General features: G+C 40.2%; 1 protein-coding gene across 2 annotated transcripts in view; it reads right to left on the bottom strand.

The window, feature by feature from the left end:
- Positions 1–324: 324 nt before the first annotated feature.
- LOC309714513 (receptor activity-modifying protein 3) overlaps positions 325–23,814 on the bottom strand; it is a 39,331-nt gene continuing 15,841 nt past the window's right edge. The window contains exons 2-5 of one of the 2 annotated variants that reach the window (XM_082547029.1): positions 14,718–14,882; positions 13,413–13,442; positions 12,979–13,138; positions 325–2,132 (exon numbers count right to left, since the gene is read on the bottom strand). In XM_082547029.1, coding sequence (XP_082403155.1) covers positions 1,877–2,132; positions 12,979–13,138; positions 13,413–13,431 — 435 coding nt within the window. In that variant the 5' untranslated portion in view covers positions 13,432–13,442; positions 14,718–14,882 and the 3' untranslated portion in view covers positions 325–1,876. The remainder of the gene's footprint in view (positions 2,133–12,978; positions 13,139–13,412; positions 13,443–14,717; positions 14,883–23,814) is intronic. The other variant, XM_082547028.1, reaches the window with a different exon arrangement.

Below are 23,814 nucleotides of genomic sequence, written 5' to 3' on the forward strand. Positions count from 1 at the left end.
AGAAAATGTATGTGGACCATGGGATCATTGACAGTGAGAGCGTGTGAAGGTAAAGGGATAAAGATTGTTAAAACAGTCAATTAAAAGAAACATTTAGAGGCAAACTAAAGAGGGAAGATTTAGTCGTGAGGCTGAGGCTTCTTAGAAATCGACTTAAATGTTTGCACTGGGTTTTGTTGTGTTAAAATCATTAATTATGCCTACACTTTGCACATCATATATTTAGGAAATAAAGACTTCAAAGACGGGCTTTTTTAGCAGTCAATAAACCGAAAGCAACATAAGTTCACCTGTTCCATCACAAATGTTTTTTAAAACGATCACACAATAAATGATGAACCAGTTTTTTCAAGAGAAATTTGAAATTTAATGAAGGGAAGTTCTTGTTTCCACAGACAACAGCTTCAGTGAGACACAGTGTGTAGGTGCTGGCAAAGAGATGCCACTTTAAAGACAAATAAAACAAGCAGCGTTTTGCTCGGTTTGACTCGAGGCTGGTGAGGACTGTCCAAAAATAGGCAGATGAAGCAGGTACATTAAATTAAACCCCTATCGAAAAGAATTCAGTTCGACGCATCGGGGTGTATGTTCACCAGAGTTGAGCAACGATGGAGAGGAGATGCACATACAGTAGAGAGCACAGGCAGAGAGCATGACTATACAATAAGAGGTCTCAGCGTCAGTCCATAGCTTGAGAACCCCTGTTTGTGAATAACAGCTGTATTTTAGTCAACAGTATCTGATAAGTTACACTGTTTTAAAACAGTCTTTTGGGGCTCAGCTACACACACAAGAAATTCAAGTCCCACAGTGTCGCCTTCTCTTTGGGCAGTGTATCCTTTCCAGTGGTTAAAGTCCATTCAGATAGTCATCAACAAGCATAAACTTTGTATCTCTTGAAATGACAGTCTGGCCTTTTTCCTTTTTACCTCTTCCAACAAATCACACAGTATCATGTTAATATATTTAACAGCAATGTCCTTGGGGAGTCGTACATCCCACCAGTTCAGAGGTCAATCACTGACTTTGATGCTTGTTGAGTGCTTTGGCCTTCAAAAGTGATACAGTGCTGTAACAAGATCAAAAGTCTGTATCCATGAGGTTTAAGAATGCATCCAAGATTTGGTCATTTTTCCGCTGGTCAAATTACCCCATGACAAATAAACAAACAAAATCCTCTGCATCTCAGAGGAACAGTTCAACCTTTTTGGGAAATGCTTATTTACGTTCTTGTCAAGAATCAGATGTGTTGTCTTAGAATAAAAAAGTTACAGCCATCTACTGGTTAGCTTAGCATAAATACAGGAAACACTCCACACGGATCCGCACAAGAACTCTACGTACAAGGCCATGCATCACTCACTACCTCACACACTTCCTTAATCCAGGCAAACTCCAGTGTCAAAGTTGTGGTTTTATTAGGTTTAACTGAATGATATGGTGTTATGTATTAATCACTGGATTTTGTTTTCATCCATGTTTGAGCTACACTAAGGTAACCAGCATCCACCTGTACTCACCACGCAGACATGAGAGCGGTATTATCGTTCTCTGGAAGAAAGCAATAAAACGCATCCCCTTCAGCTTCTACTCGATATGGACACATTCAACATTGAACAGTTGAATAATAGACGATCCAAAATGTGGGAAAAGTACATATAATATACAAAAATATTAAAGAAAACACTACTTTGCTCTACCATTGGTTCCTTCATTTCTACAACAAGTTGAGGTGGTTTGCAGTGCCACTTACAGGATAATTTGGCCAACAGAAACAGTCCTCTGTGCGCTCCTGCGTTGTGTACAGTATTTACTTAGTGAAGAGACTGGGACGTTAAATTCAGTCCATTACTCCCATCTCTTCCATAGTCGTGACCTAAGCCAGGATGTCACTCCGCTTGCTGCACCAGACCACCAGGCCAATCATGGCCAAGGTGAGGAAAACGGGGATGAGGATGAGGATGGTGAGGGTGTCGTCCGGGGGATCCAACCACACCGGCTGGTCTATGGTGCAGTTGGAAAAAAAGTGCTTGTGTATGTGGATGATGTAGCGCTCCACCAGCGGATTGGGCCAGTAGCAGTCGACGATCTGGGACTTTGTCTCTGTGCAGAGGGTGAAGAGGTGGTACTCACTGAGGAGAAAGACAGGAGAAGGAAATGTAAAAGAGGAGGAGAAAGTCATGACTCTTAGTTATAAGCATGAAAATATTAAAATACATAACACAGATGGCCTCCCTCCTTCCTATCATAGCTCAGAAGTACATTACTTATTCTACTGCTGTTACTCTTAGGAGCGCACCGGCATTTAAACCCTTCTGTGGTTTAGCTAGTAATAACCTTAGCATCAGCAATTTGGTATGTAATCCATCATAGTGATTGGGTACACGCTGCTTTTTCTGGCCCACTACCTTCTCTATTTCACCAGGAGCTTTTTAAAAACTCAGAGCTCTGCTTTGACGAATACATTGAGCCATTTCTAATCCCTCGTTCTCCGTCCTGCATTCTCTATCAAAGAGGTCCAGCTTCTTTTCTCATGACACACTGAGAGCTGCTCCTATCCTCAGCAGGTGAACATTAAACCGAGCGACAGTATTCCCACGCTCCCTGCTGATCCGAAACTGATTTGTCATGTTTCGATGATGTGGATCTGACACTCTATGTTATTAAAACTTACAGACTGGCTGGTAAAAAAGACTGTGCAATGGTTCATGAACCAAGCACTATTGTTGCAGTCGCTTCTCAAAATACTATACTAGCAACTGTGAGCTGTCATGTCATTAGCTACAGCAGTACTGCGAACAGTTTCATATTTTTGCTTCCTAATTGATGTCACTTTTATAATTATTTTCCAAAAAACTTTGTTCTGTCGTTTTGGCACCACTTCTGCTTTGTTCAGATTTATTTTTAAACTGTATAATGCACTAATTATGGCATCTTATGCAATATTAGCGTGGGACTTATATAGCCTGGGGAATCATTTGAAATAACTGCACAGGTCATCAGCGATCCTAATGACGAAACTGCACTGCCAGTTACCCACTATATTAAGCTCGTGCTTAATTGTGGTTTTAATATAGAATCAGAATCTTGATGATTTGAGGACAAGTTTTTGTTTTTCATCTGATTTTCTGAGGCCACCAAAGTGAATATATACTCTACACTGCATGTATGTTTAAAGTTGCGAGGCAGCTGAGCTTTCTTTTTCTTGATGTGCAGTCTTGTGAAAAACTCATCGCAGCCATGACAAAGTAGTTTGTAGAGCCACCTTTAGCAGAAAGAAAATGAAGTAAGAGTTCTCCACCGTGCTGACAGTCGGTATGAGGTGTTTGTGCTAATGTGTCTTCAGCTTGGTGTTCACCGACTGTGATGTTGGGCATTATAGTCAAACATCTCCACTTTGGTTTTGTCTGTCCAAAGAACATTCTTCCAGAAGTCTTGTAGTTTGTTCAAATACAGCTTTGCAAACCTAAGCTGTGCTGCCATGGTCTCTTTAGAGGGACTCCTGGCACCCTTTACAAATAAGCCATACTTTGTTCAGTCTTTTTCTGGTTGTGCTGTCATGAACTTTAACATTTAATATGCAGAGGACTGCAGTCTGAATTGTAGCTCTTGGGTTTTTTGCAATATCTCTGAACATTGCACAGTCTGACCTTTGGGTGAATTTGTTGAAACACTCAGTCCTGGGAAGATTGCACCATTGCCAAAACATCTGCTCTCATAGAGGTGCTCACACTTGCTAATGATCACCGAATCAAGTGTATTTGATTAGCACCGACTGGCTGCTGCTTACCCTCATAGTTCCTGTGGAATCATGTAGTCACGTAGTGTCCAATGAATGCTTAGTAGTGCATGTGCGTGTGTGAGTGCGAGTGCATGTGATTTGAGAACATTGAAAGTCCACTGACAAAAACCGAAACACATGAACATTAGTGCTGACAGTAAATCTCTGAAATACAAGGTAACATCAGCAACATTATGTCAAACTGCTACACAGATTTACCAGCCTGCCACAGGACAACAGCCAAGAGCAGGAACAAGGGCTCATTAATGTGCTATCTAACATTTAGACCGCTTCACCCTGCTGCCCTGTTTATAGCACATATAAGTTCGGTTCTGACGTCAAGCTGCAGCCATTGTTTTCTGAATGCCCTTTGCTTAAGTGCCACAAATCAAATAAGCCCTGCTGCCTGTGTGTTTACACTGTGTATAGATGCATATAGTGCGCTGCAAGCAGGGCAAGAAGGCACCACATGTCAGATAAGACGAGTGCCCTGTCAAATCTGAACTCAGCAGCAGTATATTATTGGAGGGCCATAAGCTCATATGTTATGTTTGAAAGTTACTAACTCTTTAGAAATATCTGCAGATGCAGTTATTGTGATTAGATTGATTGTGGTAAGATACTGGGAGTCATTAAGGCTTACGAAACTGATGCTTTTAAAATAAAATGTGTTTTACGCCACTGGCAGAAGAACCTGAGAACGTGATGGCAGAGAAAAGGCTTTGATGATTGGAGAAAACACAAAGGCAGAGAGTACAAGAGCTATTAGACAGAAGTGATCAAAATGCAGACTGAAACCGTAGGGAACAGCAGACTTTTGAAACTGTTCCCAGATGTAACGCACAGCAACATGTTTTTAAACTCTCATCCACATGGGATCATCGGTTACGAGGGTAGAAAAAAATAGTTTGATCTGATTCACAGCTGATGTCCCAATGATTGCATAACCATGGAGATGACTACACACAAATGTGAATACACAATATAACCAAACACACTCACGTGTGACGATACAGATAGTTGTATACCCACATGACAGTTTTGAGACTGCAGACAGATACTGAAAATTGCTGGTAGTTGGTACCAGTTGGAGTATTTTAATGCCGAGACATAAAGCTTCACTAACTGTGTTATTCTAATTCTTTCCCTGAGATATTGTTAAGCCCCGAGAAAAATCCAGGCCCATAAATCAATTTGAACGTTTAGCTCTGAAAGGCAATAGCTTGTAATTTGTTAAATAGTAAGGAGACTCCACATATTCACATTTCTAAATGTTGTTACAGGGTTTTTTTAATATATTTAATAGTGTGTATTATTACACTCAAGACAAGGAAAGTGGGGGAAAATAGCTTCCAGTAAGTTTTAAACCATTGTAAGTTTTAAGATTTCCTGCTAACTACTTCCTCTTACTTTTTAAAACATCAGGTAGTCTCCCCAAAGCTACACAGGCTGCCAGTTGTTTGACAAAATAAAAGGTATCTCTTACATATTAATGCAATAATTATTGTAGCTTCTAAATGTCCAAAGTGAGCAAGAAGTGCGGCAGAGTACCTGCAAACTCTTCAATAAACATAGTTTGAGTCACACAGCTTTCCAGTTACTGGGCTTATACAGTTGCTTAGATTTCTGTCACACTTACATGTTTCAGATCATCAAATACATTTTAATATTAGTCAAAGAAAACCTGAGTAAATAGAAAAAAGCAATCCAAAAGCACCTGTCCCTGTGTGATCAACGGTGTGTGATTTTTTTGGGAAAGGTGAGTTCAACTGTCACGCAGGCCTGATTACTGTCAGACCTGCTGAATCAAGAAATCACTTGAAAATAACCTGTGTGACAAACTGAAGCAGGCTAAAAGCTCTTCAAAACTAAAAAAAAATCTCACAAGACATCCAAAGAAACAGCTGGGAAACAAAGTCTATCAGTCTGGAAAAGGTTACAAAGCCAATTTTAAGGTTTTGGGACTTTAGTGAGCCACAGTGAGAGAAATTATCCACCAATGGAGAATACCCGGAACGATGGTGAACCTACTAACCTAATAAAATTACTTCAACTCATCCAGGAGGGCACAAAAAACCCAGAACAACATCGAAAGAACTGCAAGCCTCACTTTCCTCAGAGTCAGAATTATACAACAGTAAGGAAGAGACTGGGCACAAATGGCATCAAGGAGAAAAAACACTGCTCACCAAAAAGAACCCAAACGCTCGTCTCACATTTGAAAAAAACATCTTGATGATTCCTCAAGATGTTGGGGGAAATATTGTGTGGACTGATGAGACTTAAGTTCAACTTTTTGGAAGTTTTGACTCCAGTTAAATCTGGAGTAAAACTAAAAGCATTTCAGAAAAGGAACATCATAATAACAGTCGAACACGGTGGCAGTAGCGTGATGGTCTGAGGCTTCTGTGCTGCTTCAGGACCTGGTTGACTTACTGTAATTGATGGAACCGTGAATTCTGCTCTCTGCCTGAAGGAGAATGTCCGACTATTAGTTTGTGCCATGAAGCTCAAGCACACTTGGCTTATGCAGCAGGATAATGATAAAAAACACACCAGCAAGTTATCAAAGGACTCTAATTAACAGATTTCAATCAACTATAAAATAATAAAGTCCACCTCAGAGTGATTAAAAAAAAACAAATCAACCAGGCTTTAGAGTGGTCCAGTGAAAGTCTGTACTTAAATCAAACTGAGATACTTTGACATCACCTTAAAGAGGCTGTTCAGTGTGGCTAAATTAAAAGAAATCTCCAGTGAAGATTTGGCCAAAATTCCTCCACAGTGATGTGAAAGATTCAGGTGTTTTGACACAGCATCATGTAGGTTTGGGTAGTTTTTTGTTGTGTTTTTTCCTTAAATGAAATCATCATTTAAAAACAGCGCCTTGCATTTACTCAGGTTATCTATGACGGACAGTAAAAGTTATTTGATTATCTGAAACATTTAAATGTGACAAACATGAACAAAAGTAAGAAATTGTTTTTTTGTACTTTTTACCTCGCTGCACTTCACACACATATTTGGAGCATAAGAAAACTCTTAAAATATTGCCGTTAACTATTTGTGTAATAACTTTTTTTTCTTCCAAAGACTGGGATTTTATAATGAGGCATTTCCTTTTTCCAAAGAAAACCCCTAATATGAATTCTTTATTCCTCTGGCTCCATGAAGGATGACTCCTCTGATTAACAATAGCTCACCAGACAAAGAAAGTTGACCTTCACCATTTATATGGTCAAATACATGTAATATATGGAAAGGACATCTTTAGGAAATTAATGTTTGATTTTTTTTTCCAGAGCCATTTTGATAATATGAAAGGTCTTATTATAACCTTCTGGCCAATGTCTTGAAGAATACTTTTCTATCAAACCAAGAGGTAGTTGAAGCATTTACTTTCAATAGAGTTAATAATACACAGCTACAACGACCGCAATTAAAACTTAATCAAGAACCTATTTTGTTATTTATGCACTGCGAAGGATCCAAAGACTGTTATTAAAGACAGGTGACTGATCCATACTTGGACATTGTGTTGTGCAAACATCTAATGCAATGCTGTTTCAACATTTGTAAAAAAAAAAATTACATTTTTACTGCTGAGTGGTGAATAGTTGTAGTTCTTTGGTGATTTCACAAGAGTGACAAGGTAGCTATTAAATTAAGCAAGAACTTAAAGTCTCAGTGAAACGACAGGCTTGTTCATTTTCTTCATTCAGATGTTTTTAAATCAGGAGAAAAGAGGGGGGAAAGGCAAATCATAGAAATATGACAGTTACATTATTCATGTTTGAACGAAAAGAAGTGTACTCCACCACCTACACATAAAAACACCCTTTTCAGCTTAACAAGGTGCAGGAAAGGCTGTTGCTCTTTGTCCACGCTGCCTTACCACAGAGAGGTGGAGATGAGCTACTACTACCTCCACCCCCACCAAAACCTTAATAAAGAGTCAACAAAGAGCTGCCTTTGAAGTGCACAGCTGACACTTTTCCACCTGTCAAATTCATGGCAGATGTTAGAAAATGTGTTTTGTTTCTGTCTTAACACAACTTGACATTTGACTTAGACTTACATTTTGCAACTTGAGAGCTCCTTTGGTCAAAGGGGAGAAACGATGTAACAATATTTAAACAGCTTCACCTTTTCATGGACTTCAAATGAGTTTAACCGTTCCCAGTCCTCTCTCTTCACTCTCCAGAAGGCTCACAGCTGTTGGTATCAGTGGTGTGTTATGACAATATAACCCACTTAGAATAAGGTTTCCTCATCTAAACGGTCTATCGCTTATCATTAGTAGCAGCCCGGAAAAAAAGAAAACCTCTGATGACTTTAGAGCAGCATCTGTTCCACACAAAGACCAAACACAACGGTGAATTCATTATTAGAGGTCCAGACCATCACCGCTGTTCCTGTGTGCACAACATTAAGTCTTACAGTACGGATTCTCCCGGAGCCGTAAACTGCTCGGGGCAGAAAATTAATATGTTATTAGAAGTAAATGATTGAAGTGCATAAATGCACGCACAGTACACACAGCCTCTCAGTGGTCTATCCATGCCCTTCTCTGTGACCTGACAAGCTTGTACTGTCTCATTTCAAACAATAACAGTTGTGCTGGCTGAGTGAGTGGCCAGCAGCAATCACTGCAGAGAGGCACGGCTCATTTGTCAAATGGAGGAAGCTCTGCAGGGGTCACCGCTTGTTTAAACATGAGGCCGCTCGCTCTCCGAGCTCGATCCCTCTCACCACTTTCTGGCTCCGCTCGTGTCGTCCCTCTCTCCCTCTCTCGCTTTCTCTCTCATTCTTATCGCCTACTTCCAGGCTCCAAAGTACACTGCTGCTGAGAAAGTCATTTTATCCTTCACTGTCATGTAAATGAACTGCCGTACACAAATGAATCGTCTCGTAAAATATGGACTCACACAGGAAAAGATTATGGAAAGGCAAAATAAGGCAAAGTGGTTTCATCTCTCTATCACTCTTATATGTCAGACATCACTGGCAGATCAGATTTAGGATTAAAGTGACTTCGACTCTTAAAAAAATCAATTTCTACATCCTTCAGTTTAAGTGAGCACGACTGGAACAGCAACGGGTGAGCAAAATAAGAAGAAACCAGACATTACGCCACCCATCCTGCACTTCAGATTTAAAATAGCACTTGAAAGGATCTGCTAAAAAAACACTATTTAAGCTTTTTTTATTCAGAGACAACTTCCCTGATCAAAACACACAAGCTAATTATAGCCTTTAAATAATGAATTTGGCTCGTTTCCAGCCTGTGTCGTATTGTGTCTGGTTTACAGTCAGGAGTTTTCATTGTGAAACCGGTCAGAGGGTTTTGACACTGAGCCAGGGGAGCTGTTAGCTTGACTCACCATTATAACTTTAATTTAATGGATTTAGATGCAAATGATTATTTTGATTCATCCATTTCCTGCCATTTATGTGGGTTCGGGGTCGGGGGTCGGCAGCCTAAGCAGAGACCCCTAGACTCCCTATTCCCAGCCACTTTCTCCAGCTCATCCAGGGAGACACCAAATCAAGCAGCTTTGTTGTCCTGGGTATGCACTAGGACTCCTGCCAGTACGACATGGTAGAAACATCTTATCTAGGAGCCATCCTGGACAGATGCCCGAAGCACCTCAGCTGGCTCTTCATTGTGTGGAGGAGTAGCAGCATGAATGATCAAGCTCCTCCCCATGTCTCTAAGGACGAGCCCATCACAGGAATCTAATTTCAGCTGCTTGTATCCACAGTCTCCTTCTTTTGGTCACCACCCACAGCTTGTGACTGTGAGTGAGGGTAGGGTGTAGATCAACCTTCTCTTCACAACAACAGACACAACATGCACATTACTGCAGAGGCTTTACTATTCCTATTATCTCCCTTATTCACTCACTTGTAAACAAAACCTCGAGATACTTAAACTCCTCTACCTGGTGCAGCAACTCATTCCCAACACCAAGTGAGCAACAAACCACCTCATTGTAAAAAAGAAGAGAACAGATCCTCAACGCCTCAGCTGCACCTAGAAATTCTGTCCATAAAAGTTGAACAAAATGACAAAGGGCAGCCTGATAGAGTCCAACACCCATCAAAAAATAGTGACTGAGAGTTATAGCTGGGATTTCAAACCAAGTTCTTGCTACAGTTTAAAAAGAACTAGATCATCTGCAACACACAAAACAGAACTGGTCCAGTGTTTGGGTCTCCCTGAAGTTACAACACACTCTACATATTATCTTCTAGAACCACCACCCAAGTCTACCAGTCCAGAGGCACCACCCACAACTTCTGTAAGATGGTGCGACCAAGTCAGCCCCACGACATCCAGAGCCTTAAGAAACTCAGGAAGAGTCTCATAAACCCCCGGGGTTCGTTCAGGAGTTGTTTAACTGGGCCTAGACTCTGTTTTCTCTACAGAGGCTGTATCAGTGGGAATGAGGAGATCATTGAAGTCACCGCCTGGCTATGTCCTCAGGTTATGTCAGCAGCACTCTATCCCCACTGTGAGCAAATTATTAATTTAAAATGTTTCTCTTGTTAAACCAGTAAATCCACAGTTTCTAAGTTCTAAATAAAATTAAATTAAATACAGCGTTGGTTTGTTGGTTTTGGTTCTTTAGCTACTAATGGCCACATTTGTATTAAGAACATCAGCAGTCATGTTTTGTCAGTCTGTTAACTGGTGCTGAGCAGTTCATGAGAGCCGCAGTAGTGAAGCTGAACAATAATGTGAAGGAAATCCAAAAGAAAAAGCCAAAACTGTCTGACTGAGGGACTGAAGAATCCAGTTATAAGTCTTTGTGGGAGGCTTCTTTCACAACTGTCTACAAGCTACTTGTACAGCCAATTTGAATTTAAGTTAAGTTGCTTTTTAAATTAATTTCTATGTCCAATCTTCAACATGAAAAAAGAAAAAGTCTTCAACGGAGCACAATTTGACAAAGCCATCCTGATTTGTTAATCAGGACTCTGCAGCCAACAGCACAAATATATTTTGCTTCAGGAAAATCACCATGAAGCTCTGACAAGTCTTCCAAGAAAAACAGAGAGAAAACGATTTAAAATGGAAAACACAGGATATGACCAGTTGGTGAAGGTGGTGGCCCTTATTCCCAGAAATCTTGCCTCATATCAGTGACTCAGACCATTATTTAGACTCCGGTGTGTGTGTGTTATTATGCAAGATACCGGTCTTATAGCTGACTCCTGCGCCTTCAGCCTCTGCAGTTGTTGTAAAGGGAGGGGGGCAAAGACTGCAAGAGGTCAAAGGTCAGAGAAAGGAATGAGATGGAAAAGCTGGATAAAGACAGATGCAGACGGGTGGTCAGGACTTTTTCTTTTTTTTTAAAAAAACACCAAAAAAAACCCAGCTCCAGCTTTGGAGGCATGCCTCCAACGGCTCTCCAACCCACAGACATTCAACCAGCTGCAGAAGGCCGAGATGGATTACAGTCTATCTGTCTGAGTGTTTTGGGGGGTTTTTTGGAAATTTGCATCAATGCACAGCTAACAGCTCACCAACTGAAATTACAAGTATACAGCACTCTGACAGGAAGAGAACAATAGTGGAGAAAAAGAGGAATGATAAAGATAAAAGCTTTAAAATGTGGGTGGCTTTTTGGTGTCCAGATGTATTTTATCATTAGCAGCTGCTTTGTGCAAAATGACAAATATCCTCTGGCATACCTTGTAAAAGCAGCTTCCAGTGCGCTTTCCGGAGCGCACATGTGCTATTTTGTCATTGTCAAATTAAGGTTGCGCTAATGTAAGGCGACACTTTCATTTACTCCAAAGATGTGCGTCCGTAGCAGAGAGTGTCCACTATTCTCAAGATCACCACTTCGTTTTAGGCGAGCGGGAAGAATTTATGACCTCAGTCTTTAAAAAGAGGAAATCTTTCCTCTGTTAAGAGAAATGATAATTAACAAACAAATCTATAATAAAAAGCACAAATTTATAGAGAGGCAATCAATTATATAAGAGGCAGGCAAACAGGTGCAGGGCTGAATCTCCTTGGGAACATATGGGAGGAGAACAAGTGCTTAGGATGAGCCATTTGGGGATTCTACAAAAACAGATCCAGCTGCGATAAATTCCTTAACCTGCGATTAAAACTGAACTTGTGTGTGTCAAACACACACAAATACTGTGTGTGTCAAAATTAATGCCTGAGATACTTGATGCACATAAGTGCACGACTATGCAGAATGCTGAAGAAATACTGGCAGACATTAAACGTGCACAGATACCCAGCATTACCACCATCAACTCACTGATTACAGGTTGATTGATATAGTTTGACACAAATATTGCAGCTCCCTCTCACTTGCTTGCAGGTCTTCAAGCAAAAGGGTCCATAATTCCTTCTTTTATATCCTCCAGTCTTTGCAGGCTCTGATCGTTTTTTTCCTGTAACCACACTAAACTGTAGGTCATTACTAGCTGGACGGATGCTGCACAGACGTTTCTTTACCTCAGCGATGACGGCTGCAGCCCGTCTAGCTTATGTTACATAAATAAAACAACAGTAGAGCTTTTTAGATCCCTTGCAGATGGTTTTTGATGTACTTTATACACTTGTGACCCTTTACTTTTTTCTTTGCTTGTTTCTACAATTTAATGGCAGTTTTGTATTAAATCAGCTTAACATCATCCAATGCTCCTCGCACAGCATATACACAACTTTGTTTTCGTTGCCAGCCTCAGATTTTATTCCCGCTAGGCTTATCAGTAGTTTCCCTTTTTCGACAGGAGTCCTTCATTGTGTCACAGCATAGGCATGTTTTTAATGGCCAGCAGGGGGCAACTTGTGCTACTGGAAAAATAAAAGAAGTCGAGCTGTAAAGAAATCTACGAGAAAATAATGCTTCTGCTCACTTGATTTATGACTTCAGTAAACATTTTCCTGATGAGTTTGGGTTTTGTGATTAAATAAAACATTATGATCTTTTTTATAAATTCTGACCCCTTACTGTGTGGTCCAACTGTAAGTATAAAGTTTCTATATTTGAAGACTTTAAATGTGTTAAAGTTAATTTATTTAGTCTTAATCTACTTTTATAAAGAATAAAATTGGGGCTACAGATATCTCTGTTCCATTTGTTTGTTGCTCTCACTGTGAACTGACTTCGCCTGCAACCTGCTAACAGCCTATCAGCGTCAGTCTTCAAATGCGGTGGTACCTGATGAAGTGTGTGAGGTTACACCAGTTCTGTGGATCTATGTGAGTCATGTCCTCCTTGAATCCCTCTCCACAGACCTCCACCTCCCACTGCAGACGGGACTCGTTGCAGACTTTCCTCACCCGCGGGGGAGTGGGCTCTGTGCTGAAACTGTCGGAAGCTGAGAGGAAAGACAGCAGAAGACAAAAGTCCTGTTTTGTGTGCGTGACTTTGGAAAAACTGAACAATAACTGAGATGAAGCATGGTAAAGATGGACGCTCATGCTTGTTTGGTTTGTGTTCATGTATCGTTTATGAGCTGTCTCATGTTCTGTCATCAGCTGAACCATCACATTCAATATGTCTCATTTGAACTGTTTTTGCTGACCCAACTGTTACTGTCCTTCTTACTGATGCATGAATAGATGCTCGGATAAATGGATGGATATTCTCACCTGACAGTCCTCTCATCATCCCGACATTGACTGTAAAGAAAACCAAACAAGAACACGATTAGAATAAATTCATTTCTACACTCTCCCTGTTGTTTCTTAACTATGACCTTTGACCTTCCCCGCTTGTTATTCCATCTTCCGCGTATGGTCACATATGTCATTGTTTTTGCTACAGAGCATGTGACCCATGTCTGGACTCTATAAGGTCATCATAGCGCTTGTTAATATTCAGCGAAAGTGAACTGTGGCGCTTTTTAAGTACACAAAGGTGAATTACATTTTTACCGTTGAGCACTCTTTTTTCTTTTTTACTTTATTTCTTGAACGTTTTTGAGCACTTTTGAACCAGTGTCTTAACAGTTATCAGTCTCACCTTTTCAAAGTTTTGAAGGAAACATATTGAATGTCAGGACCAACTTATTTGAAGACGTTGTTGTACGAAGGGCTTGACTTTAACATCACACTCCTATAAGTGGCTATGTCCAAGGCAGAGGTCAGAGGTCAGCAGCTTTTACTATGAATAGAATTATTTTTAACCAAAGTTCTGTATTCATATATGAGGTATATCGCACCATCGGCCCCTCTGGCCATCACCAGTAGGCGGTAGGTGAAGTGTCTTGCCCAAGGAGCTGGGGATCAAACCGGCAACCTTTCGGTTACGAGATGAGCTTCCCAACCCTTGGACCACGGTCGCCCGTTACAATAACAGTAACAGTAACATTACAATAACACAATGTTTTCTTGCATTTATGGTAAAAAGTAAGAAAACTTCTCTTAGTTGCTTAGGCGATCGATTTCACACAAGAAATCCGCCGGATTTCACACAAGACTGATGTAAGTCTCTCAGTTCATGTTTCCTCACAGTCTTGGGAGTCTTTTGTGTGTTGCACAAATATTTTAATCACTATGCTACGGAGGTGCTAGGATGACAGGCAGAGAAACAGGGGAATTAAATCTAATATGATGTGTAAGCCCGCTCTGAAACATGGTGGCTGTAAAGCTGTGCAGGTCGTTGTGAGTAGCTGTACTTGTGCAAATGACTCATATTAAACTGAGCACATTTTAGTATTACATAGAAGTTCAGGCCTGTAAACACAGAGATATCTCGCTGTTCTTGGAACATCTTTCCACATTTACTGCACATCAAGCATAACAGTAAGCCAGCAGTGTCGGCAGTGAAAGCAAACAAATCTTCACACGTGCTCTTATTTTCTTAATTCTCCTCCACAATGTATTGTTTTCATATTTGTGCTTCAATGACTTTTCCTTAATTAAAGAAACCTATTATCATTTTCTAATATTTACCTAATGATCTTATACTCAACACACGTGGATATTATTTCGCTTTATTAGCAATGTTCCCTCTATCTTGGCATTTCCTTTAAAATCTATTTCATGTTTCACTTTGGTTTTCTTTTTGGTGTTCTTCATATTTATTGTTTCTCAGTCTTTCAGTGAATTTCCAGAAGTCTGAAAGACAAAAGACAAAAGACAAAAATAAGCAGAGACAAATGCAAACTAACATCTGAAGCCAGGTATCTCAGTGACACCCTGCAGTACAATAGTGCACAAGGGATAAACTTCTATTTCCCTTCCTTCTTTTTTTCATCCTGTGACTTTCCGATTCAGAATCCTGCACAGGGCTGCCCATTTTTACTCCAGCAGCATGAGGAATGACCAAAGCTAAACATGCTGCTGCGCAGGAAGGCACAGCTCCCTTTGAAGTCTCCTGCTTACAAAGCAGTGGATCAGTTTAAGAGACACCCCGGAGGGAAAAGATTGTTACCAAGTTAGCATGCTAAATATAGAAACTGCTATGTTTGAGCATGTAAGGATATTCAGATTTGTGGGATTGTCAGGGTTTTTTTTCCTAGTGTGTGTGTTCTTTTTAAATACTGTGGTTAGTACCTGTAAATGGATACAGCTGCAGGGTCCAGTTAGCAGAATATTTAATGAAAATGTTTCTGCAGGTAGTTCTGAGCACACAGCAGTGTTTTATGGCAAATTCTCACGTTACCGACACCTACAGGTTAAAGTTGAGCTGCACTGTGATGACACTTTTATGGCCGTATGAGGTGCACCCAACAGCAAGACTGGATTTTTTTTAAACTGACTTATCAGTGCAGATTCGTTAGAGTAATACTTTTTTCTTTTCTTTTTTTATAATCCATCAAAAATTGTTTAACATGTATGACCTTCACTGCCAGGGTAATATTTTTCTTAACATTCTTCTCTGCTCCACTCCAGAGATTTCCCCAAAAACCTTGAAAAGGTTTCAACACAAATGTTCAAAAAACAAAACTCTGCCTCCTTTGGTGATGTTTCATTAACATAATAAGAGTAAAAGATGCAATAAAGACATTCAAGTCAAGATTTGTGTGTGTGTGTGTGTGTGTGTGTGTGTGTGTGTGTGTGTGTGTGTGTGTGTGTGTGTGTGTGTGTGTGTGTGTGTGTGTGTGTTGGGGGGGAGCTCTATATCGTAACAGCTCACTGGACTGTCACTCCCAGATTTCTCAGACTGGATCCAAAGACAGTCACAGACTCTGGCCAACAATCCCCCAGCTAATGCCGGTCAAGTCCATCACTGTTATAAGAAAATCAGAGAAGTGTGAAGTTGCAAATAGAGACAGAAAATCATTTTTCATCATCCTCCAAGCCATCAGCTCACCAAGCAACTCCTTTATGTCTGCAGATCAATACATCAAATCAAATAATATGTACAGAGCACAATAAAAAACTCTTTGAAACTTCCCCTCTCTGATTTCAAAGCTTGGCTTTCAGCCCTCATGTTCCCACAGGTCTCCTCTTGCATTTCATTATTCCCACCATGCCGGCATATCCTAAAAATAACATTCTCTGTATAACACTCAACATAAATACATAGAGTACATAATCTGCTGTGCAGCAAACTCAATCCCTCGTAACACATATGAGCTCTGTGTTCGATTCACACTTAAAACCACTCGGAAAGTTACATTTTCCAAAATGCACAATAACATACACGTTATTGTGAAGCCTCAACCCGCTGAACTCAAACTTAATCAAGTTGCTTGGTGAATAAATCCAACCAGCGAGAGACAATGAAAGTGAAAACCAAGCAAAAACAGAACAAATAAGCGAAGACACAGAGCTCCAACACGGGGAGCGGAACTGCAAACAAACTGACTTACTCCTCCACTAACCCTCCGATCCCCATATCCAATATCGACAATTACCCCATATTGTCACGGCTGCTGCTTCGAAGCCTGCCGTGCCTGCAGTGTGACAGAAGGGTAGTATTTGATTCTCTGGGATGAGAACACTTTGGAAACCAGTGCACTTCTGCATTAATCAATCTGCTTCAAATCCTCATACCTCATACCTTTAGCCACCTAAAGGAACTTTACTGTGCTGTAAGATAAAGACCCCACAATATAAAAGTGAAAATGAGACAGAAACCTGGCTCAGGGAGGGGCAGCCATGTGAGCTGCTGGGGATGAGGTGAAAGAGAAGGAAAAAAAGGAGACAGGACCAAATACACACTACAGGAGGCATCTGCTTCATTTAAGACTGCTTCAGTAGCTGGTATCAGTTTACACACATGCAGGTGTTCTTCTCATTTCCATAATATCATTTGTACATGCCGCTGTCAAATAAGCCAAAGGGAAGTCCAGAATAACTTCTGAGTTATTAAGGAATTCAAGCTGGATGGAGGATCTGACGAACCTGCAGCCAACAAGCTAACAGCAGGTCTCCCTCCAGTAAGCGCTCAGGGTAACAGCAGGAGAAGGTCTGAGAGTAAATCCCCTGTATCAGCTTTATGAACTGGAAACACAAGAGAATTGGCATCATGACTACATGTGTGCATGAGAGATTTGGATGTTATGTAATGATTCGTGATTATGAATTATAGCAGCTTAGTGAATTTCTCGTCCTGGCATTTGACAGATAAACAAACTCAGTATTAGATTTAAAAGGCAGATGAAATACTGCCAGAGTGGCTTTGAACAACCCCCCCCAAGATTTTTATTACTTGTTTGGGAACAACTTATTTGCAGCAAAACAGACCACAGAGCAACATTAGCTGCATTTGGAGCCAGCTCATGAGTTTTAAAAAGTTCCTATCACATTTTGGGAAATAGGAATCAAGACTGCTGTCAGCTTTTTAGTTTAAGTAGAGCATAAACTAATAAGCTTCTTCTCATCTAAACCTAATATTTCTTCTTTTAGCAGCTTAATGCCCCATTTTATTCACCTGCTTGATGCGGGGCAGGCAGGTTGATGAGAGCGTTTTTAGTGAACACAATTAGCTAACAGATGCTAAACTGAGCTGTAAAGCAGTGACTCATTTTACCGCTAATTATCTAAGCCAACAACAGTGAATTTTTAAAGTTTGAATCCAGATGACTCTGTGGAGCAGTTGGGCACACGTGTAGAAAAGTGCAGACTTTGAAAAACAAATTGGAAGTGAAGCATACCAACGGGTTCTTCTCCACTTCTGCAAAGGGGATGAATAGAAGCAATGCAAAATACAAAATACTGTACTGGCTGTGAGATGTAGAGCGTGTGAAGTGTACACATGCCGAGATGAATTTCTTTTATGTGCAGACTTACTAAAGATTACTCTGACTCTGTAACTGTGTGAAACTGAAGGAGCTGAGCTGTGAACCTCGTATGTCTGACAGCCTGTGTTCATCATACATGCAAATGGAACATTTCAGCAGAAATCTATTTATCATTAATTCTTTTATTCACAGCCTCTCATTACAGACAATCGAATCGTTAAATGTCTCATCAGTCACACATGCAATGATAGTAATGCATTCATTCACTCAACCAGCCGCTTGCCTGTTTTCACCCCATTCATCAACCCTTCAGGTTGCACTTCACAGAGGTTCACCGGGGCTACGACTGCTGCTGATGAGAGCCAGCTTGTCAGGACAAGTGGCACACACACACTTGTATGCTAATGAGGCCTTTCCTGGTTGCTGTGGATGGAGCTGGTCAAACATCAGACACAGATCATCACAATATAATCAAATCAATGCGGTTATGAACAAAGTCAAAGAATCACAGAGTATAAAGCATTTGTCACAGTTGCAACTAAAATAGGCAGTTACATCCTTAAAGGTACAGTAAGTCATTTTAAAGTTTCACTTCTACATCTTCCTACAAACTGATGCATTCTCATAAACTTCGAATGCGTGCATTAAAAATACATAGGAGCAGGCGCCAGCTTGTGGACGCTGTATTCCCAAAGCCGCCATCTTGAATACAGAGCCCGAGGTGGACATCGCTGTTCTGTCTAATTGTGTTTTATCTATGTATCTAGTGTACGGCCACACGTGTAGTGTCTTTATAAATCATGTTTTCATTTAAAGATCAAAGTATGACCATTTAACATTTATTCACGTATATTTTCATCATCTCTTTCTTATTATGGCTTTCTCCTCCTCCTCTTCATCTGCCCCTTCCTTCAACACTGCTGTTGTTCCTCCCTGATTTCCACCTCATCCTCTTCCTCCTCTTCTATCTCAAGCTTCATCTCCTGAACTGAAATCACAGCTTCACTGACTCGCAAGCTCGTATCGAACCCCTTTCACAAAGTTTTACAGCCTCCTCCAGAGTAAATAGATGTGCACACACATTGAGAGAGATGTAAACAACAGTGGACCAGAAGTCTACATTCACCACCGAACGGCAGCCACAGTTGTTTGTCCTATAGCGGCCACCATAGATAAGATTATTCAGAAAACAGAATTCATTTGATTGCAACCTATTGACATCTACTGCTAAGATTTTACACACTGTGCCTTTAAAATCAATGAACACGTGAAGTGATAGATTATTTTTTTTCACCTATTAACTTGGGGAAGCAAAGCAGACGTACATTAGTGGTATTCTTCCAGGATAAACTGTTTACTAAGTGCAATACAGCTACAGAGCCATCTGACAGCATTGTCTGCAGAGCACCTCGGCTAAACTGCTAAATGCTATCAAGCTAACAGTAAACCATGTGGAAAGCAACAAATTCATTCAACATTCAAGTAGTATACCTTCGTAGTATACCATCTTTGAGTGTTTCAACAGATTCAGCAACTCACACAATTCACTTCACCTGAATATTTTTTACATTTGCTCCTCACCTCATTTGCTTCATGTTTCTATTACCGTGACATGAATATGCTTTAAGCAATTAGCTTCATATCAGCAATTAATATCGGTCATGCATTTCTGTTGTTCACTACTTGAAAATAAATCTCTCCCCTCACTCATTACAGTGAGTCACTTCTTCACCTCTGGCATGTCTCTTCAAAGTCTTGGCCACGGTAGGCCTCAGACCCAGTTAGCTTCCAGCCAATCCACCCCAGCAGGTCACTGCATGCTTTATTCTTACTGGCTACAGTCAAGAGATGCTTTTAAGTCACAAGTGGACTAACAAACTAATGTGAAAATAAAGGAGTGGACACAGTTTCATTTACTGCCCCTTTAATTTGGAAATGCAGCAAAGCTGTTATTTATAGCTAATAATAACCAACTAGCTGAAAAGACACAGGCACCAAACATAAATGTAATAAAACTGGGATAATTAAGTCTGAGCATGTTCCTTGTTGTACAGCCAAAGGAATTAGCCATAAGGCAGAATATTCATTAAATTCTCCGCATGTGGGGGTTTAAATTAGCAAAATGCTAACAGGGTGCAATTATTAGCTTTCCTTTCTTTAACTTAATGTTATAAGCAATGATCATTAAATACTTGTTTTGCCATCACAGTTTCAACTGCTTTTTATCCTTTTTTTACCTCCTGCTCTCAAACCAAAAGGCAACTACATAAAAACAGCATTAAGAGAGTAAATTATGCAGGCAAAGCTGAGTTATTTTGAAGTGTGAGAGTAATAAATGGAAGTGTTAGCAGGTGGTGGTTGACAGCTGAGCATTGGTTGGCTCTGTCTGTGCTGTCATCTACTATCTGTTAGATTAGATAAATATAGGTGAGAAGAAATAGAAGATGAAATAAAGTAGATGAGCTGCCAAAACTGTCCAGAAAGATTTAAACCATAGCCGGAAGTGATAGGGATTAAATAAAAATCAGTCTTATTTTAGTTCCTCCTCATCATTATCACTGGGACAGAAAGGTAATGAGTTTTTTTTAAGAGATAATTAGGTTAATTTCACGACATGACAAAAAACCTTCTGTTAGTTTGAACACAGGGAAAGATTATATAATGCATCCTAAACAGGAAATTAGGGAAACCTTGTCTGACTCTGTATCTATGCCTGCAGCTATATTGTGTCCTGTTTTTTGTTTTGTTTTTTTTTTGTTTTTTTTATCTCATCAGAGAAATTTAAAAGGGAAACAAATCAAGTGTCCTCTTTGTCATGCTCTCTATCTACTGCAAGATGCCTCGCCTTTCTTTCCATGCAGCAGATAAATGGTTCGAGATGCTGAGGTTTGTAAAGATAGATGTAGAGGAAGAGGGAAAAGACAGGACAAAGGGTGACTAAGAGCGATGAAAAGACAAGTGAAATGCGCCCTGGCCAACCAACGATGGGGATTTGTGCACAATTAACTTGGGGTAAACAAGATTGGACAGGAGTGTGCCGGTTTAGGTCAGTGGGATGAGCAGACAACTATATGCCGAATGACTGAGAGCAACCGGCCCGGGTTGGAGTTTGACTCCCAGTCCTTTGCTGCATGTCTTCCTTCACTTTTCTGTCAGTTTTCACTGTACCTGTCCAAAAGAGAAGAAGCCCCAAAATCTTTTTTTAAAATAAGATTGGACAGAAGCACACAGCTGGAAGCATACTTGAAAGATTATATATGTATATGCTAATTATAATGGGCCTACAATAGAACCCTGAGGTACGCCCTTGAACAATAAACTAGATGTATTGATTTGCTGGCTAATCAATTCCCAACCTCCCTGCTTTAAACCAACCCAGCAAAAGATTTCAGACAAATTCACACCCGAACTCGTACAGTATTAAGTTGTTCAATTTAAAAGCTGCTTCTGGTGCTGAGTGCTGTAAAAACACAGTGAAAACCCGTTCAGTGTTTCTGTGGAAAAAAAACACTAAAGGCAGATGAGGTGAACCAAGTAAAATTTGCGTGTCTGAATAATTTTGAGTCTTATTCTTATCTGCAAACACCATTTAGTATGCATGACTGAATGATGTTTGCACCCTCTCTACTCTTTGAAGAGACTTTGAAGATCTCTCACTTTTTGGCTTTTCAAGGCATGCCGCCCCCCTGTGTTCACCAGCTGCAGGAAAAACAACTAATGCAAGCTAGATCAATGAGCACATAACACTCAGAAGGAAAATGTCTGTTTAGTTTGCTGTGACTTCTAAGGAAGAAGCAAGAGGTTAGTGGATTTTTTTTTTTAATTTTAAGATCAGAGATCTGTGAAAACAGTTATTTTCTGATTTTTCTTTAAATTATAATCAGTGTAGAAACAAATTTGGCAAAATCAAAAGTTAGTTGGGGTTGGGGGAGGGGGTAAAGCAGTAGCCCAACAGATGGTCCAAAATTAAAGCCACCTGTTTTTGGGAAATACTTCTTCCCTGTTTGGTCTTCCTTCTGTGCTAAGATCCAGGAGAGCAGCTCCTCAAACAGTGACTGAGGTTATCGTGCCAAGGTCACCAAGACAGCTGTGGAGGTGATAGCTTTTCCTTCACTTAAATAGAAAGCTTTTTAACTACAGCAGAAGCAATCTTAAAGTGAAGGCCAGAAATGGAGCTGAGATTTGAGCAAACACTGAGGAAATGGATGGAACGGGGATTTCTGTCAAATGCTTTAAGTAACATTTGCTCCCATTATTGTTGAATGAATTCTGAGACCTTTGGATCCTTCCTATAGTCAAACAAAACTTGGGGAACAAACAGATTGAGATGATTAGTAGCCTCAAATGCAGTGCTAGCACAAGTGTTTGTGCCAAGAGGATGTTGCTACTTATCTCCAACCCTCTTTCCTGATTTAGTTTATTTTCTCTTTGACTCAGAAGGTTACCCACACATTGGTTGTTTCCCTTTGGTTTCCAGAAAGCTTCCCCCAACTACTGGCAGCGCTTTTTGACTGTGATAAAAAAATTTTAAGATACTAAAGCCAATGTGCCAGAAGTACTTCTCCTTCTTCCTGAAATTAATGCTGACCTGTTCTCAGAGCAGAAACCAGAATTTGTAATCCATTAACACTGATTTCCCTAGCCCTTTCCAGCAGTAATAACTGTGACACACAGACAGACACGCTGTCAATCATTCTTATTATCGCTGGAGCTGTGTGACCTTCTAACAGGCAGCTGGAGTGCAGTGGCAATTGTGGGGTACTGATCCAACAAAAAGGCAATGGGAGGATGTTGTTGTAATAGAAAGGCTGACCTGTTTGGGTCATGTGAAGTCACACCACAAAAAACTCCAAAAGAAAAGCTGTCCTGGTGAGTTTCTTTTGGCGCTCCATTGTGTGATCCCTGGGATAAACTGTGAGACAGTAAATCCTGTATCGATTTTGCTCAGTGCGTGCTGTGTCTGAGAAACTGGCCTTTTATAGAGTTTATGCTCCCTACACTGTTTTTTTCATATTTCATTAATAAGTTCAGAGTACATATTTACTTGAAGTGAAAGTGCGGATTCAATTCTGTGCCAAGGTCCTTTTTTATTTGTCACTCACTCATTATACACTGCAGATTTTTCAATATTTCATTGTTAGCCTCCAAAATGCATTTTACTCTCGCCGCTGGAAATTTCACAGACGGCGTTCTGCACCGGTGGTGACCTTCGCACTAAAAGTTGACCTCGACTGGCTGATATTTTAAGTATTTCCACATTCATTTTCTGTTTAAAATTGTCCCATATGAAAACAGGGGACTGTTTTCAAACAGGTTTATTCAAGGATTTCTAATTAATTGCCTCAAGGCAACGGTCGTAGTGATTTGGTGTTATATAAATAATAAAATTGATAAAACTGAAAAAGCTGAAGCTTGCTGGCCAAACATCCATAGAGTTGACAGTGATAATTGTCTGTTGGTCTGTTAATATGACATTATACACAGTTTGAGCCACATGACCTGTTTGAGCTCTAAACGTTGTAATTACATGTTCTCTTAAAGGGAACTCAGAGGTTGCCAGTATAAACTCCTAACTCAAAAAATCAGCAGATGAGACTACCTGCCATATGTCTCTTACCTTTTTCCGCTTTATGCTTCCGCTCTTCCTCGTTAATTAATAACTTGAGCAATAACTTTGTTGCAGCTAGTTTGAAAATTCTTGTTTGCAATTATGAACTCATATCCATCAAATATTGGTCGCCATATTTGGAGACATCGCTCAAAGCACAACGTGGCATCTGTCAATGACAGGAGGGTTCCTGCTAAAGTAAAATAAATCTGGATTTCTCAGCAGTCAACCATTGAAGCCAGCTGCTGCT

Source organism: Aulonocara stuartgranti, assembly GCF_965226115.1.
Source record: "Aulonocara stuartgranti genome assembly, chromosome: 9".
In the NCBI taxonomy this organism is placed as follows: Eukaryota; Metazoa; Chordata; class Actinopteri; order Cichliformes; family Cichlidae; genus Aulonocara; species Aulonocara stuartgranti.